We start from the raw sequence: 19,456 nt of genomic DNA, 5'->3' as shown, positions 1-19,456 counted from the left end.
AGAAGCCATCGTACAAATGGGGGGCTTTGGCTAGGAACACGGAGAGTTCATCTCACTACACAGAGACGCTCATATTTTGGACAATTCCCTTAAAATACAGTCTCAGAAATTAACTGCCAAAGTAGGGAGTAGAAACATTTTAGAGCTCATGTTACAATACAATTAGATACCTGTTAAAAGAAGTGCGTGTTTTTGTGGCTTCAAACTTTTAGCTTTTGTTCACAGTGTAGTTACGTACCTGGTGGTTCTGTACCCCTGTGGGTGTGCTTGGCACAGGGATTAGAAAACGGGGAAATATCCTGATTTCAGGAGTATGATCTTCATGGCAGAAGTGTTACTTCTCTCTGAATCCAGACAATGCAGCTGTGGTAAGTGGGTCATTCCTCCACTGGGAGGTGGAGGGTCAGCCCCTTGGATCTGGTCTTATCTGTGACAACCCTGACAAATAAAAGAGAACTGATGCTGTGCAGTTTCCGAGGCTGGGTGCTGACGAGATTTGGAGATTTCCGCAGGGTTTCTCAGCACTCCTGCTTGGGGGAAGCCAGCTGCATCTAGGAAGTCCCTCTCCCCCGTGACTCCACTGTGTGTGTCCAGCTGGCCACGTCGGGAGGTTGTGTGGGGAGCGGCCTGATCACTCTTGGGCACTCTGTCCACCCCAGTCTGGGTACCACATGTGAGAACAGTCTTCGGATGACTCTAGTCTCAGCCATCACCTAGCTGGGAGCGAATGAGGGACCCGACAGAGAGCAGCTGGGGCTGTGCCCAGCCCCGGGAGAGCACATCATCGTTAAACCCACGACACTGTGCAGTAGTCTGCACTGCAGGAATGACCGGAATGGCGCTCGAGGCCGACCGGGGGCTTCTGGCTGGGACACACTCTAGGTGGGAACTTTCCTGTGTTGTGCCCCATTTGATCACACAGCTATTTCAAGGCAGCTGCTTTAATTTTTGTTATTTACCTACCTTCTCATCCCCTTCTCCTTTGCTTCAACATTCAATACCCAGGGCAGACACTCAATAAAGGCTAAACTTAATACGGTTACCTCCATACTAATGAGTGAAGAACACTTACATTTCTCTTTCTGACATTAAAATGTCATATTAAATGCAAATTAAAGTGGGCACTATTTTGGTTACGTGCATACTAGGTTTATTTGTTTTTAAATATTGGTGCTAACTTCACTCTGGAATTATTTTAATGTGAGTATAATCGATTTCTCCACTGCTGCTGCCACTTTACGTGACACTGAAGATGCCATATTTCAATCATGTCTAGGGTGGAGGTGGGGGAAAAGGGTGAATTTTAAGGGTCGACAGGCAGGAAAAGGGGCATCTATGGCTTAAACAGGGTGCTTCAACAATAATGCCTTATATTGTGAAAGAATGTAAGTACCTACCATTGGTTCTTGCTGGACTGTCTGTGGTAAGAGGGGAGAAGCCATGTTTACCTTTTATCCCTCAGAACTTTGGACAGTCAGCTTACACACATTGTGAACCAGCCTAAATCAAAACAAAACTTATCCTAGGTACTGGGAAGAAACTCAAAGACTATTCCTGATTTACAGCCAGTCAGCAGCATAATATCTAAATTGACAGGACAGTATGGCAAGCGGATGGATACTATTAGACAATTATTAAACATGCGTTTGTACGGCCTAAGAGCAGAAAAAATCTAAGCTGAATTTTTATACAAGTCTTTATTTACAACTTGTATGACAACTGTACACTTTCTGCAGCCTTGAAAACATTTTTGTACTTGAATGGGAAAATATAGTTTGACCAAATCTTAACTTTATTCTTCATATACATATACTATATGCATACATATAAACATATACATATAATTAATACCATAACAAGTTGGCAGTCATAAAATTAAAATGAGTAAGTGATATCAAAAGGAAATACAATATAAGATTTCAAAAAATTAAAAATCTGTCTTCTGGTGATTTCTTGGACTTTACGTTTTTGCGATTTTGGTGAAAATTTCTCACAAGTCATTTACCTCAGAAAAATAGTGAGAAAACCCACAAGTCGAACACAGAGTAAATGATTGGTAAACTTGGTAAACAGATGGAAAACTGCTTGGATGCCATTTATGTACAATGTTGTTAAAACTGTATTGATTCCATTTGTGAGGTGAGAGAGAAATTTAGAGTTCCACGTGGATTTCCTTTTTGGATTATGACTAAAAATGAAATCATGAAATTACGAATTCAATAGTCAACCAGAAATAAGAACATACCTAGCAATATCCTTTTTACAAAGGCTAAACTGCAAGGTGGATAACTACAATGTCAAATATCAAACTAACAATTCACAGAACAATCAGTAATACTTAAGACATGAGTATAAGGCTTTAGAGCTGGGATTGTAACCAGTACAACTCCAACTCCAATGTACTAAGGTGTTTTCCAGCTCATCTGAAAAGTTTAAAAAATACTATAGGAAAAAGAAGCCTCTTTCTATCCCCAAATCTTTGATAGAATTTGTTAATCAAAATAAGGCAAATTATTAAATTAGATATGTTTGAATTTTACCATTCATTACACAACCAGAAATTGAGTGTTATAAATGGTGGGGCAATTGTCAAAACATGAAAACTGCAAAACAAGAGTAAACCTGGAAATTATTCTTCTGAGTACAAAGCTTTATGAATTACACATAATCTGTAAACAGCTAGTGACAGCAATGGCATTTCAGTGCATCTGAATTTTAAATAACTAAGGCTATTAAAAAAACCAAAAGCCTACTATTAAAAAATTTAAAAGCCCCCAAATGATTGATTGGCATTTGTGTACAGTCATTTCCTGTATTTATACTAGCATGTTCTTTCTTATTTCAAGCACATTGAAAATCTCCCTTAACTAGTAAAATGAGTCTCTGTAGAACACACATTAGACCACCATGAAAATAATAAAACAAACTCAAATCACACCATTTACTCATCTGTACTTGAATAACAATAAGAATTTCATTATATTTGCTTGGAATTTGACACTACTGGATCAAGTCTGCTGCTTGATTAAAAAATTTAAAAACGAAGAGGAAAGCATCTGACTTCCTAACGGGATAGTTTTCACTAAGTACCCAGCTGACTCCAAAGAGTTATGATTAGTCTCTTACATTCATTAAAAGATTCAAAGATGCATTTGTGTAGATCCTTTTAGTTATGTTAAGCACTTTAGTAATAGGCCAAGTCAATTAATAAATCTTAAAAAAATGTTTCATTAAGTTGCTGGAATAAAATCTTTGCTTCATACATTAAACTTAATTTGATTCATAATCTAAGTAATTAAGAGCAAGAAACTATGAAGAAAATCAAAGAAACTATTTGGATCTTGATAAACCTTTAAGGTAGAAGATGATCAAATGTGATTTTAGGGGCAGAAACAAAAAAAACTGTTGGCAACTCTCCTTAGATCTATTCAGATTTAAAAGTAACAGAATAGGGCTTCCCTGGTGGCGCAGTGGTTGAGAGTCCACCTGCCGATGCAGGGGACACGGGTTCGTGCCCCGTTCTGGGAAGATTCCCACATGCCGCGGAGCGGCTGGGCCCGTGAGCCATGGCCGCTGAGCCTGTGCGTCCGGAGCCTGTGCTCCGCAATAGGAGACGCCACAACAGTGAGAGGCCCGCGTACCGCAAAAAAAAAAAAAAAAAAAAGTAACAGAATAGAAAGATTTAAAGGTAACAAAACAGAGGAATATGATGTTTATCAACTTTTACTTGTAAGTAAGTTAAGCATTCATCAGTTTCTGCTGGATAAATGTTAGAAACTATGTATCATCAATTTTAAAAGACTACTTAAAAAAGGAGAAAACCTGAAGATACTAAGTTATGATCTATGAAGTTATTTAATAATATCACTTAAAAAGTAAAGTGCTAAGAATCTGTTTAAAAAATACATTGAAAACTAGTTTCAAAGAATGGGGTTTTGATTTTTCCAGGGTCTTTAAAAAGGGCTGGTATTAATTTTTATAAGAAAAATAGCTTTCTTTAACGATGCCGGTAAAATCCAAGAGTATCGTAAGTCAACTGAATATCTTTATTTTGTCCTTATTCTCTCTTTGGGCACCACAGCACTGTCAAAAGCATTTTCTGCAAAGATGGAAATGTTCTGTATCTGTGCTGTCCAAAATGGTAACACACTTTCCACGGGTGGCTTCTGAGCACTTGAAATGTGGCTGGCGGATTGGGGAACTGAATTCTTCACTTTACTTAATTTAAATTAGCACATGTGGCTGTGAACTGGCTAGTGAATTGGACAATGCAGGTCTAGAATCTACTCTTAACTAGATTAACAAGCAGCCAACGGATGCTAAAGACACTTAGAAGGTGACTTACCCACTTACCATTTCGTCCTTGTGTGTGAGTGTGACTGTGTGTGTGTGTGTGTGTACAGGTGTGTTTCATTTTTATTTTTTTACTCGGGGAGGATGAAAGTGGCCCTTCCCTCAAAGGTCAGAGTCTAGCCTTCTCTATTTGTGCTTCTCTCTTCTAGGTGACCTGCCCACGCCAAGCATACCAGCAGAGCAGAGGGTAACGCAGAAGAAAGCACTACAGAAACTTTTCACACCATAAAAGCATTTCTCTCATCCAGAAACGCAAAATAAAAAACTTTAAGAGAAAGTTCTTATGAGCAAATCTCCCTATTCTTTGGCAGCAATCATCTGTGTCAGTGTTTATGTAACAACAAATATCTCACTCTCTTTTGACTAGGGTTGGAATACAGATATACTCAAGTACAAGCGGAGGAGTCCTGACTCCTCAAAGCATCTCTTAAAAGAATCAGCTGAAAACTCTGCTATATTTGAACTTAAGAAAACGGCCAAGTTCATAAAGCATACGTTATAGTAGAACTCAGACTATTTTTGTAGCATCCTGCCCTTGTTAGTGTCTGCCTTTTCCCATCACCTCACCCCCACCATTTTCCAGATTCTTGGACTTCACAGCTCCTGGAACCTGGCTTTGTTTCTCCTGTGTTTGAGTACATGCAATGTTGAAGAAACTATGAAAGTGAAGGACAGTTTGCAGATTTGTATTTTAGGAGACAGGTAAATGGCAGGTAAGAGCATCTTCTGATTAACCAGAAGACTGTTTACTTTGTATTAATGCAACTTTTGTTTTCAACAAAAAGTTTTAAGTGTGTCTGCATTTGAGAGAACTTGGCTTCACGAGTACTAACTTATGAGTCTTATTAATGTGAAATATAAAATGTAATTCATGCCTAGTAGCCCTAACCCAGCTTCAAAGAGAGTTCTAGACTTAGAACTTCAGATCTGACTTTAAACATTTCAGGAACAGTACATAGCCTATTTATTTGGGCAATCTTTTACATTTTTCTTAGTGAGTGTTCCAAAATAAGGAGAAGATCCCCAGTGGAAAAGATGTAAGTAGAAAATGCCACAGAAAGGTAGAAGGAAAATAATTATCTAATATTAGTAAAGTGCTGTGAATCTTGCAGTAAAGTATAAATAATACATAAGTGACTAGAAGTAGTAAATAATATTAAGACATTCATCTCTAATAGTGACATCTATAAAATAAACACCCTATAGATTGTATATACAGTAATCACTGTCCATAGGTTGACAAATACACCGAGAATAAACATGAGTTCCTTTTATAACTTTTACAATATCAATGCTAATCAAATTATTTTCCTTTGTCAATTTAGAGATCTCTAAGGCAACGGTGCCTGCGCAGAAGTCTCCCACACACATTAAAGCCTCAGCATGCTTTGCTAATTTTCTTTTTCTCACTTTGAGATGGCTCTTCTCGTGATATTTAATTATTCTTTTAAGCTCTGAGTCAATATAATTTAGGATATTTGATAGCCCCATTGTCCTTAAATTTTGAGGGTACGGACACCTTCTCTGATGATTTCATCTGCAGACCCTAAACATCTAATTCAGAGCCTGGCAGTGATGTATTAGGTATATAAAGGCTCTCCTTGAATACACACACACACACACACACACACACACACACACACACATGAAGTCTACTCTTGTCTTCATTTTTTTTTTTTTTAAAGAAGATGTTGGGGGTAGGAGTTTATTAATTAATTAATTTATTTTTGCTGTGTTGGGTCTTCGTTTCTGTGCGAGGGCTATCTCTAGTTGTGGCAAGCGGGGGCCACTCTTCATCGCGGTGCACGGGCCTATCGCGGCCTCTCTTGTTGCGGAGCACAGGCTCCAGACGCGCAGGCTCAGTAGTTGTGGCTCACGGGCCCAGGTGCTCCGTGGCATGTGGGATCCTCCCAGACCAGGGCTCGAACCCGTGTCCCCTGCATTAGCAGGCAGATTCTCAACCACTGCGCCACCAGGGAAGCCCTTGTCTTCATTTTAAACAAAATTTTCTGTGGGGCTACTACGTATAATTAAGGGAGACATGGTTTGCAAACCAGACACAGCAGCGGACCTAGATGACTGCTAGGAAGTTGGTAGTGAGCTTCAGCCACCACAGATTTCTTCCCATCTCATCAGACCATCCTATCCTCATGGCTTTAAATCACTATCTTAGATTTAGTAATGGGTTAACAGTTTCAAAATGAAAATAGATGCTTTCCCCTCCACTCATAAACATGTACAGTTAATACTGTGTGCCCAGTTAATGTCCACTGAAGGGAAGGACAATTAGAATATAAATTATTTTTTGTCTGCTCTTTTTTATTGAATGATCATGTAATAAAATCAGGAGATTTTATGTGAACTATTACCTTAGGAACATTTGTTAAGACAAGTATAGGTTTAATAGTGTTAGCACTTCTATCTGCCTGGATATTTGTTCAAAATTAGGCCTCTTCTTTTTCCGATAATCGATTCTACTCACTAGGAATGGATCTGCCTTGACAGCCTTCGGTTACTTTCCGATTTCTAAGTTCACTTATATACAGCATACAAACCTACCTCACAGAATATTATTGGAAAATGTTAGAAAGCAGAAAAATACTGAAGAGAGACGTAATTGCTGAAATAGAATTGTTAGGAAACATCCATAGACCACAACTGCTAAAACTCATATACTTGCCATAATTAGCTTCGGGTCTCTTATTTCTCAAATAAACTAATGTCCCTTTCTCTATTATTTTAAGTGCAGTGTGAAGAATTCAAGCATACTTCAAGATAACATTAAATATAAGTTTTAAAGTTTTTATATTTATAAATACATGGGAATTGGATTGATAAAAGGCTGTTTAAAAACAAAATTATGAGTACGTATTTTCCAAGAACATAATCAGTGATTTAAAAGAGATGGATGTCATCATATTTGTGCTGTCCTTCATTTTATAAAAAGGGAGATAAATATTGATACTTCCGTGATTTAGGGGGATGGGGAGGGGCAGAAATTAGCTGTGTCGGTAGCAAATTATTTTATGTTTTTTAGGCTTCTGAGAAGGAAACAGTATTTATTGCACAACTTTAGAACAATAAAATTATCTTGCTTAAATTGGACACTAAAATATTTTCAAATTTTTCCATAAAATAAACATATACCAATTATTATTTAAATATGCTTTATACAAAGTAAAAAACTGGATGACAGATACATTGAGAATGGCCTCCCTCATATAAAAACTTCATGATACAAAATATTCGAATCATTATAGTTACAAAGAATTAACTCTGAAATTGCTTTCTAAAATGTAGTGAAACTGGGTTGCACATCTACTAAAATAAGCTGCCATTTTGACAGTTGGGACTATAGGAAAAGAGATTATCATTATTGAACGGAAAAGCCCTTTTAACATATAAAAAGGGAAAAATTTTAAAACATGCTAAAGTAATTTTCAAAGATTCTGAGATCCCATCTTATTTTGTTCTGTTCAGTCCTTCCTACCCTGTAAGGGTAGGACTCCTGCTCACTGTTAAGGAGTACAATCCTGCATCAGTTCAACAGCCATTTCTAGGCAAAGAGTCACTTTGTAATATAAGGATAAAAAGTCAAAACATGCTCCCATAGTTGAATGAACAGACAACAAGAAGCATGTTGTTATTCTGCCCCTAGCAAAAAGCAAGATGCCAAGCACCTTCCTCTCCCTTTAGGATCACAGGTTCTTATCCCAGTAGCTGTAAACTAACTAGGTTTACACTATCTGTGGGTTGTGGATGCTTTTTCAGATAAACCTCATGTGTTCCAACTGGGGAAAAGTGCAACACTCCTGGAGTCTGAGATCTGGATCACTGGAGATTAAATGCAGGGAGCTGGGATAAATTCAAAAATTTAGAATTTTATTTCAAGTAAATTCTTATATCAGAATAAAGATTTTCAAGTTTTCAACATAGTGTTATCTTTAAAAGATGAATGCTTGTTGGAGCACAAGAGACACTACAAAATATTTCATATCATTAGATATGAATAAATAAAACTGCAGTTGAAAAGGAAGTGTGAGTAAAATAGCTCAAAAATAAAATGTACCTTTTCTTCAACCTAAATCCCCCTTCCCCTCACAATCACTTACTGTTGGTTTGTTTGCACAGCACCGGTTTTCATGCCTTGCTGAAGACTGCTGATATATATGGGCTGATGTTTCTGACTGGAAACATTTAGCTCAAGTTTGTACAACTGAGCTTTTATCATACAGACAAAGCAGTAAGACCGTAACAAAATAACAGCAGACAGTATTATCCTTATTATAATGAATCATCTCATTAGCCAATTTTACCAGGCTGGGCCATCAAACAGAAATAATTCAATGCTGATCAATTTTAGAAAATGGAGCCTTTGTTTTGGTACTTCTTTTTCTTGGTTATTATTAAATAATCAGACAAATACTAAAAAAGGTATGATCGAGTTTTTGCAAGTTTTTTAAAGATACGTACAGCTGTATTATGTACTCTCTTTTTAAGATGCGGTAAGCATAATATTTGCTGGATTTTTTTTCCCCTTTACAAACTTCTTAAATACACACTGCAGAATATAAATTTCATGCTTTTGTAGTCTTTAGTTATTAACTCTGTATTTTCTCACCCTGGTTAGAGGGAAAACAGAAAATAAGCTTTTTGTTCACAAGAACTCAGACAGGGGGTGATGGCTCAACCCCAACCTTAGCGCACTAACTCTGTGCTGACTCCACAGTGTGCCCAGCGTCATCGCCAGAGAAAGAGAAATGTAAAAATCCTGTCCAAAGCTGAGCAAAGGAAACGGGGTCCTCACTGGGACAGCAAAGTTCTATTCCTGACTTTTAAGAAAACAGCACAGAATGTTTAGAAATAAAGTTTCTGCTATGGAATGAAAGCAATATACTAAAATTTAAACATACTGTAAAGGTGAGTGAAACTTACGAACGTAAGCACCAAAATAATGGCATGCTGAAGAAAAATAAGACGGAAAACTTCCTTCTAAAAGCTTGGCACTTTCCTCTCCCATTTAGAGAAACATATCTGAGCAGAGGGGTGGGTAGGAGACCAGGACTGGGACAGTAAATAGAGAACTAAAATTAAAACCTCTCCTCTCATGGGATATAATCCATTTAACAAACAGCTCATGGACTCTGATTTTCATCTATCTTATTTTGCAGCTATATTTCCCAATAATTTTAATTTTACCAAGGTGAGTGTTCATGCCCTGTTTTAAAACTGTTGGATCCTTACTCTGATTTGTGAAATAAAGGGACAGGGAGGGGTGGAGGTGGGGGAGGGTTACCCATCTTAAATCATTTTTAATCTTTCATTGTCAAAACTTTCTATGTTGATTAGGTCTGCTTGCCCTCCTGAAACCCCACGATGCATTCCACTCGCTGGTTCTCTCCATTACTACTAAGTCTTCCTGCTTTTCTTCTGACCAGGCAGAAGCACTCACACTGAGCTCAGACTTCTGTACTTAATGTAAAAAATTAGCACAATGCATGGAGTCATTTCTGTGTATATTCTAATACCTTTCTTCAAGTACAGTTTCTGAGGACAAATGAAAACACCTAAAATAGTGTTTAGGTCAATTTCTTATAAAAAAAAGGAAATAAGGATTTAAAATCAAACACTGGAATATAGTTTCTGAAAATTCTTGATTATGTTTAGCTTGATTTAAAGTTACTCATTTGTATTTAATACACAAAACTAAATGAAACCTGAACTTCTAAATAGCAAGTATATGAAATAAAATCTTCTTAATAGGTGACCTATCCAAAACCGAAAACAAATAATCGACCTAGTTTCAGTAAATTTTTGCTTTACTGGGCTCTGGGCTATGGTGCAAGAAAAAGGCTGGAGGGGAACTGAAATATAATTTGGGGCCAATATGGAAAGTTAGGCAGAGACATTTCATGATCAAATGAATGACATTTTGCATTTATATAGCACCTTATATAGTCAAAGTGCTTTACAATCATTATTACTTGACAGCCATTCATCAATGTAAATAAACATAGTTTATAATCTGTCAACAAATGTAAGCACTTTGGGGCAACCAAATACCCAAGAGAATCTACTCAGTAGCAAACTCTTAGACTAGTACATAGAATTAAGAAAAAATACGACAGCCACCTGTCATAACATCAGACACAAGAAGTCACTTATTGATCCTAACGACTGATACTAAGATGTTAAGTATTAGGAATTATTGAGAAATAGCAGGTTTTATGTTAAGGAATAAGTAAGACAAATGAGGTGCAAGTCAACAAGGAAATTACCCCAAAGGTAAGGCCACCTATGACTCATAAGTATATAAAAAATACATCTTTTATATACTTTTATATGTGGAGGGCAGTTGCAACGAAATGTCAGCCCATTGCTAGAATCTGATCCTCAGTTACTGTGATATTCCAAAAAAAGAAGAAAAATGAACACACTGCCTGATTTTTTTTCTTCTGTAACTTCTCCCCAAATAACCTAACCAGTGCATTCACTTCTGCCAGCAAATAAGATAGTAGGAAATAATGAAATTCTATTTATGTTTTAAAAATAGTTTCCAAATCTTTGGACAAATTTAATTTCCTATAAAACAATGTGAAAACTCAGTTTTTCCCTCTAAATAGTTCTATCAGGTGCCTTAGGTAAGATCTGATTAGCACCTCTGCCAATGTATTTATGTCTTTGCAAAAAGTGCACTTGCCAACCATTTTACATAGTAAGTATGCAAGTTATTTGAAGTGCATTTGGAAAACAATTGAAAACACAGATTAATACATCATAAAAAGATTAATTCCCTTTAAACAAAGACATTCTTAGAAAGCATGGTAACACAGAGACACAATAAAGAATATAAATTGTATATCAATTATTGGCAGAAAATCTAATTCATTACAAAGCCTACACCATTGGGGAAAGGACATTTTCATACAAAGAAAAGTACTACACTAATATACAACACTTTTAATTGGGCATTTAAAAATTTTTTGGCACATTAAAAGGAACCAAAAGGACTACAAAATAAAGGACCAAGAAACTAAAACATTATAGATACAGAAGAGAGAAAGTCCTCAAATGGAAAACAACTAAATACATGAAATACAGACAAAATATAAGCTGGCTGAATTTCCTGAAATGTTATATGTAACAGAAGTATGCTTTGAATGCGGGGTGTTTTTTATTCTAATGGCAGGACTTGTCTACCTTGCTGTGGCTGGCTGGACGTGGCCCGGGTAAGACCTTCTCGTGCTGGTGGCTTGTCTCTGCCTCGCCAGGAATGACTGCCCCGAACCTGTACTAGCAAGTCTGTCTTCTGCCGCCTTTTTATGCAGAGTCATTCCCTACGTAACACGGAAAAAAAGTAATCAGTGAAAAAATAATGGAACACACCCTCACAAAAGAAAATTTCATCGCGCAGAATTTGTTACCTGACGACATAAGGCACAATTAGGAACGTTCACTCTGCTCATGATAGATTAAAATCTTAGAGACATTTAAGTTCCAACAATTAGGTACAAATCTTTTGGAAAAATTAAGGCTGAATTTTCTGAATTTACAATAACCCAAACAATAGATTATAATAGAGATGGATCTTTGGAATGCATCGTCCATACTCAATCATACATACTTCCCTTTCGAATCAAATGCATAAAGTGATTTTCCAAGAAAAAAAGGGCAATTGATTGGTAGCAGTTGATTCACGTGGGGATATGGAAATCAGAGGGTTTAGTTAGAATAGAAAACCACAAAAGCACTTGTTCTTTCTTAGGGTGGAAAGTCACACCAGGTATAATACATACCACCACGCTGCTTTTCTTCACAGGCACACTTGTTAAGGGAAGTTCCTGACGGCTGGCCCACACAGCGGGCCCAAGGAGCGCAGGGGTCCTTCCCGAGGACTGGAGAAGGAGGCCTACCCGCTTAGAAGGGGGACGAGCCCACCTGCCGGGCCCAGGGCACCTGAACGGGAGGGAGAACCTGTGGCGCTCTCTAAACGCGGAGGAGTAAACAGTGAGGACCCCGAGTAGATCCGGTAAAAAGGGTTTCGGTTCTCATTTAATAAGCTAGCGAAGAACCCTGGCCAGAGAAGCAGGAAGAACTGGGAGCGGCAGCTTTGTCTCACCGGTGATTGGAAGCGAGATGACGGGAGGAAGCGGACGCCGGCAACAGGGAAGGAGGAGAAACAGAGCCGGGAGAGAGGCGGAGCAGGCGCCAGAGGCGCTGGGCAAACCCGCACAGAAGGCAGAAGGCAAGACAAACCTCCCAACTCCCGTCAGCTCCAAGGAAACTGGGGTCATGGCTCTGCGTTTCAAACAGACCCCAATGCACAACATTCTCCACTCTCCCCACGAGAAAACCCAGGATGTGCTTTTTACTCAGTTTGGAATTAAAGCATTTAAGGATCTGAATAAAATGGACAAATCTGTTAATTTGGCTACATAAATTAACAATTATATTTTATTTAAAATATACCTTTTTAACTTTCATATTCTAAACAACTTATTCAAATTCTAGACTCCCCTTCAAGATCTCAGTATCCATCATGAGGCCATTCCCTGAGATACTTAACACCTTTTCCCAGCACTCACCATCCTCACTTCCAGTTCGGTTGTCTGGGATGCAGAACTTTCTGAATGTATGTATGAAGCTGTTACCGGCTACCCTATCTGAACATAACTTGTGTGATCCTACTGGGAGTTATTCCTTCACTCTCCGCAGAGCTGAAAACTAGGATTCTTCTTTAATACCATGTCACAGAATAAATCAGTTTTGTTCCATAAGAAACACAATACGTGAAGTCATAAAAATCAATCAGGTATATGAAATCACTAATACGGACTGAGGGGCAGAGCTCCCAGATTGCTAACATTAACCTTGAAGGAGGACGAAGAGAAAACAATGTGGGTGAAGTCAGGACTAGTTCCCAGAGACCTTCCTTAAACACAGGTTTTTCTTATTTTTTACATTTTAATTTTCAATTAATCTATATTTGTTAACAGTAATGGTAATGTAAACCCAGTATGATTTCCTTTTTTGTTTTTTAAAATTGTGATAAAAATCTTAAATATGTAGTACCAAGGCAAATATAAATGTGGACATGTCATAAAACTGTATGAAATTTTGACAAAGTTCAAATCACATTATTAGGAGACCTGGGACATGAACCTTTCAGACACAGTATCAATTATAACGGTAAAATGGTATAATTTACAATTGTAATTGTAAAACAGTACTGTGCCAGTAACACAACTACAGGGCCAGAGGGGTACGATGAAAGGAATCGGGTCCAACTTCCTATCTCAGGCAGCTAACGCTTTGAAAAGGCGGAGTGGTCTTATTGGGAAGAAGAACAAAGCAGAAAAAGAAGAAAAGGTCTAAGAAAAAAAATATTGAAAAAGTACAGCATTCTTCAAAATCCATAGCTCTTCATATCCAGAAAAGTCTTACTGAAGCCCAAAATGCTGATAAGCATTTATTTTCCCCTGCAATACGTTTAAGATTTTTTGTTGTAAAATTCAATTTCAAAACCTTCAGCTGTTCAGGGTCTAAGACTGTGAACATTTACCAAAACCTGAGAGACAGTTAAACTATTTTCATTACAAGTACCGCTCCTGCAAAGGCACTGAAATAGTACCACAAAACAAAAGCTACCGTATCTGTGTTTAGATATTATTAAAGTCCCTACCACCCGAGAATAAAATGGTCCTGAGAGACAGAAATCTTTCTATCCTCTAGGACAAGGATAATGATGTGTCCACAATGTTCTAGCCCCGTTTACGGTGGTTCCTGTATCTGTTGTTTGGCCCTAAGATGAGCATTAGGGTTTTGTTAGTGTGTGTTAGGACAGTAATTACTTTCAGATTCATTTGGTAGAATTAATTCTACAGTAAAGGGAGTATAATAAATGATACATATTCACTGAATTTCGTAATATGTTTTGATGTGTTATTTTCTTACCATATTGTACCAGGCACTAACAATATATTTCTCCTCCATCTCTCTTTGACTCTTTGTTTTCTCATATTCTTTCTAAAAAGCAAGCACATGTAAGCATGTTAAGATGAAAAACAATTCAACATAAATAAAATACTCACAATAAACTATCTAAGTTCACGGGCACAACTCTACAGTCAGCTCTCTATATCCATGGGTTCCACATCCACGGATTCAACCAACCCCAGATCGAAAATGGTAAAAAAAAAAAAACAACCAACCAAACAACCAACCAGGAAGTTCCAAAACCCAAAACTTGAATTTGCCACGCATAGGCAACTATTTTTTTTTAAAGTATGGATATCTTTTTTTAAAATTAATTAATTATTTTTGGCTGCGTTGGGTCTTCGTTGCTATGCGTGGGCTTTCTCTAGTTGCGGCGAGCCGGGGCTACTCTTCATTGCAGAGCGTTGGCTTCTCACTGCGGTGGCTTCTCTTGTTGTGGAGTATGGGGTCTAGGCGTGCGGGCTCTAGAGCGCAGGTTCAGTAGTTGTGGTGCACAGGCTTAGTTGCTCTGCAGCATGTGGGAATCTTCCCGGACCAGGGCTCGAACCCGTGTCCCCTGCATTGGCAGGCGGATTCTTAACCACTGCGCCACCAGAGAAGTCCCCATAGGCAACTATTTACATAGCATTTACATTGCATTAGGTATTATAAGTAATCTAGAGATGGTTTAAAGCACATGGATGATGGGCTTAGATTTTATGCAAATAACCACATTCACTACTTTCTACGAGGGACTTGCGCATCCATGGATTTTGGTAACTGTGACTCGTGGATGTTGAGGGACCACTGTGCACAGCAAGGCTTCTAGAATCGAAAATTTAAAAATCAAATGTCTTATCATATTACAGTAAACTACCTCCAATGAATAGAATTGCCGATCCCGTTCGTGGAGCTGATTTTTAAGAGCTTGTATTTCTGGTGCTGCTCCTTGATTTTGTTTAGGATCTAAAGTACGGATAACCTGCAAAAAGTAATAAAAGAAAAACTTTAAAAGTCTCAAACCCAAGGAGTGTAATATCTAAGGAAGCAGTCATTAAAAAAAAAGATAAACCTTATGAGACTCAAAAGTTATCTTACGTGGACACTTTAAAATCTGAATGTATAAAATGATATCCAGTTGTTACAATTCTTAATTATATAAAAATTTAAAATTATGTGAAAGAGTCAGTGATAAGAAGTAATTCTGGCTTGAAATTAATCACACTACAGCAGACACTACTGACAGCAATCTTCCCTTTTCCGTTCCTCTGACTTGGTTCAGGGGCCTCTGCCTCTGACCAGATGTGCGAGGATGGAGCGGGTCCCAGTGGTCCACAAGCCTGTCTCTGTGGTCCTTCTCCTTTGCCAGACGCTGGGTTTACACACAGCCTGGTGACACAATTCTAGCTGGCCCACCAGAGGGCTTCTGGGAAGGGTCTTTGCTTTTTGGCTCAGCAGTTTTACTATCAAAAATGATCAACCCCATAGAAAACTTGAAAGAGCAGAACAATAAAAACCCATTTCCTTTAACCCGGATTGACCAACTGCAGCACTGCCACCTTTGTCTCATGACACATGACCCTCAAGCACTTCAACACGCATCTCCTTAGACTGAGGACATCCTCCCACAACATCTGTAAGAAAGTGAACCTCTCTATAAGTCATCACGATTCAGCCCAAATCCACATTTCCACAGGTGTCCCCAATCCAGGATCGCTGCATTTGGCAGGGAGGTCCCTTCGGGCTCCTTTACAGGAGAACAGCTTCTGGTGTTCCATGATGCTCCAGTGCCTATTTCTGCTTTCATAATGTGGATTCTCATCCCAAAGTCTGGATTTATCTGATGCCTTCCTGAAGGTGTTACTTAACTTGCTCCAGTAATCTCCTTTTCCCTGGGAACTGGAGCTAGGCCAGAAGCCCTGAGCACTGCCGACAGCAAGGCTCATCTGGAGACAGAGGCGGGCCCTCCCGCCAGGCACAGCCGATTTTGATAATTAGGCAAGGTGGGGCTGCCACTCATTTCCTACATAGAAGGGCGAGTCCCTCTTGGTAACGAGTAAGTAACCTGGGGCTGGGGCGACCTGTTTTGATCACGGCCTCTTGCTCTTTTTGTCGAAAGACTCCTCGTGTCCTTCTGTGTGAGAGGTCACCGTTCAGGCACTGTATTTTGAAACATCAGCGAAACACAATGAGAAAGTGCAGTGAGAGGCCCACAGACTCACACTTACACTTTTGGCTTTCTCTAAGTATTTTTTATATCTTTCTTCCATTTGCTTCATTTCCTCTTCTTTCTTCCGTAAAGCTTCTTGTAATTCTTCAATTTTTAAGGCTATCGGTGAGACAGTAAAAAATTAAAAATTTTTTAGACCTAACAACTTGAAAATATTTCAACTGACAAAATAGTAAACAGCTTTGAGAGACTGTTTTGTCTATACTTATATATAATTTTATTTTTTTAAATTTACAATTTTTTTAAACAAAAAGCTTTTCTTAGAAATAAACAAAAACTACACTATGGAAGTGCACAAATTAAAAAGTATTCATGGATGGCTGAAGGGATAAACAAAATGTGGTCTATTTACACAAATAGTTGATTATTCAGCCTCCATTCTGATACACGTTACAATATGGAGACATTATACTAAGTGAAAATGAAAGCCATTATGTGAAGTGAAAGAAGCCGGACACAAAAGGACAAATATTGTATGATTCCACTTATATGAATTACCTAGAAGAGTCAAGTGCATAGGGACAGAAAGCAGAACAGAGGCTACCAGGGGCTGGGAAGAGGGGAGGAGGGAAGTGGTTAACAGGTAGAGAGTTTCAGTTTGGGAAGATGAAAACGTTCGGGAGATGGACAATGGCTGTACAACAGTGTGAAAGTACTTAACATGTCACTGAACTATATACAATGGACTGGCCAAAAAATTCGTTCGGGATTTTCATCGCAACCCACAGAAAAACCCGAACGAACTTTTTGGCCAACCCAATACTTAAAAATGGTTAAAATGGTCATTTTCATGTTATGTATATTTCACTACAATACTAAAAAAGTAAAAGTCTGTGTCCTTCTCCCACATCCACAGAGAAGAATTGATAAAGTCAAGCTACAAACGGGTGTAAATATCAACCAAAGGAAAAGTCTGGCTGACTTAATGACACTGTGAAAAAAATTTCATAAAATATGCATTAGCATCCATCGTTAAGGAAAAACTCACAACTAAATTAGAAATTTAAGAAGTACTGTAAAGATGATTATGTGTGTGTGTGTGTGTGTGTGTGTGTGTATACTCTTTCTGTGAACAGGGCAAATTCCTTAATTGCTAGAAAATATAATAGGGCCTATTTCTAAAAAAACCAAATTTTATTTAAACTCATCACTAGCGCTAACCAACTGAAAACTACGCTAATTGGGAAAACTCACAGCTGTTGTTGAATCTCGGCTCAAGGTCCTCGATGATGGCTCTCTTCTTCTGCAGCTCATTATTGGCCTCATGCAGCTTCTCTCTGTAAAAAAGATGTTAACACTCTTACCTACCACTGTTTTGCATTTTTTCACTTGGAATGAAAGATATAAATTCTTTCTTTATGGGATACACTAGCATAGCACACAAGTGCTATGAAACAAAGATGAAAAAACTAATCCAACATAAACGTATTTTCTAAATGACTAAAAAATAGAGACAAAAATCTCAGAGTTTGAAATAGTAGTCATTCTTTTATATAAACCTGCACAAGAGGTTAGAAATAACTTAATGATCTTTATTGTTTCTAGGAATAAGGATATCGTAAACATTAAATTTAAAACTTTGCTGAGGTTTTATAATGCAAAACTCTTGCAAAAAAATTGAAGCTCCTAAAATAAGAATAGAAAGAACAGTACACTCCAATAAAAAAGAATAAATTAATGGTACATGCACCCACGTGGAGAGATATCATAGAATAATGTTGAATAAAGTCAGACACAAAAGGATAATACTATATGATTTTTTTTATATGAAGTTCAGAAAGTGGCAAAACTAACAAAGGGTGATAAGAGATCAGCAGTGGCTAGTCTGGGGATGTAATCAATTAATTAAAAGAGAGAACAAAGAATCCTGGGGTGTTGCTGGAAACATGCTATTGATCTGGGCTACCTGCCTATGTAGGAAAACACTCATCAAGCTGTAGACCTAGGAACTCAGGATTTGTATACTTTATTGTGAGGTATATTCCAATATAAAAGTAAAAGAATGAATGAACAGAAGTTTTTTCCTAGTATTTACATAATGTGTAATTCTCTATACTATTTAGTGCGGCACTCTGTAATACGAGAGGGAAAAAAGGCTGCAAAAATTGGAAAATACAGAAAAACACGAAGAAAAAATAGAGTACTTTGTTATATCTATTTCTGGTCTTTTCTATGCATAATACTTTAATAAATCTTTGTTGAGGGTATACACACACACACACACACACACACATGCAGACATATGTTACACAAAATAAATATATACAGTTTAAATAAGAAAAACTAAGCCCAGTGAAGAAAAAGGTTAAGAAATAAAAATTATCCCAGAACCTTAAAAATGCCATGTGTTCCTATCTCTTTCCCAGCGGTAACCAAATCAAGGATTTTAACCGTTCTCATGACTTTCGTGACGGGCCTCTGTGTGTGTTCCTGAACACTACACATGGCTTAATTTTGCCCTGTGTTTACTTTACACATTAATTATACTGTATGTACTGTTCTGTGACCTCCATTTTTTACTTAACATGCTGTTCTTGAGATTCATTTATGTTCATGTGTTAGCCCTGGTTTATACCTTTTTATTGCTGTACAGTGTTCTATTGTTTGAATATATCCCAATCTATTTATCATTTTACAGTTGGTGATATTTGTATTGTTTCTGCTTTTCTGTGATTAAAAACAATGTTCTTTCTTGTTAAACACACAACTTGTGAGGAAAGAAGTGTGTCCAGACATTTCCCAGTGCTCTTGAGCTCCTATGTTGTTTCTACTTCTGGCCATGAAGGTATGGATAACTGTTACTGGACTTGCTCTCCTGCTAATAACAAGTAGGAAGCTGGGCAAACTATGTAAAACAACTGTTTCAGAAGGTGGACAGTAAGCAGTACAAGATTCTGA

The 19,456-nt window shown here is 37.8% G+C and overlaps 1 protein-coding gene across 1 annotated transcript in view; it reads right to left on the bottom strand.

Moving 5' to 3' along the window:
• Positions 1-1,688: 1,688 nt before the first annotated feature.
• HOOK3 (hook microtubule tethering protein 3) overlaps positions 1,689-19,456 on the bottom strand; it is a 103,214-nt gene continuing 85,446 nt past the window's right edge. Inside the window, exons 18-22 of the mRNA XM_030834459.3 lie at positions 17,753-17,835; positions 16,557-16,657; positions 15,206-15,310; positions 14,308-14,379; positions 1,689-11,690 (exon numbers count right to left, since the gene is read on the bottom strand). Coding sequence (XP_030690319.1) covers positions 11,550-11,690; positions 14,308-14,379; positions 15,206-15,310; positions 16,557-16,657; positions 17,753-17,835 — 502 coding nt within the window. The 3' untranslated portion in view covers positions 1,689-11,549. The remainder of the gene's footprint in view (positions 11,691-14,307; positions 14,380-15,205; positions 15,311-16,556; positions 16,658-17,752; positions 17,836-19,456) is intronic.

This window comes from Globicephala melas, chromosome 21, assembly GCF_963455315.2.
Source record: "Globicephala melas chromosome 21, mGloMel1.2, whole genome shotgun sequence".
Lineage (NCBI taxonomy): Eukaryota > Metazoa > Chordata > Mammalia > Artiodactyla > Delphinidae > Globicephala > Globicephala melas.
Note: the sequence above shows the minus strand (reverse complement) of the source record. Positions and strands in the feature narration are given on the sequence as shown.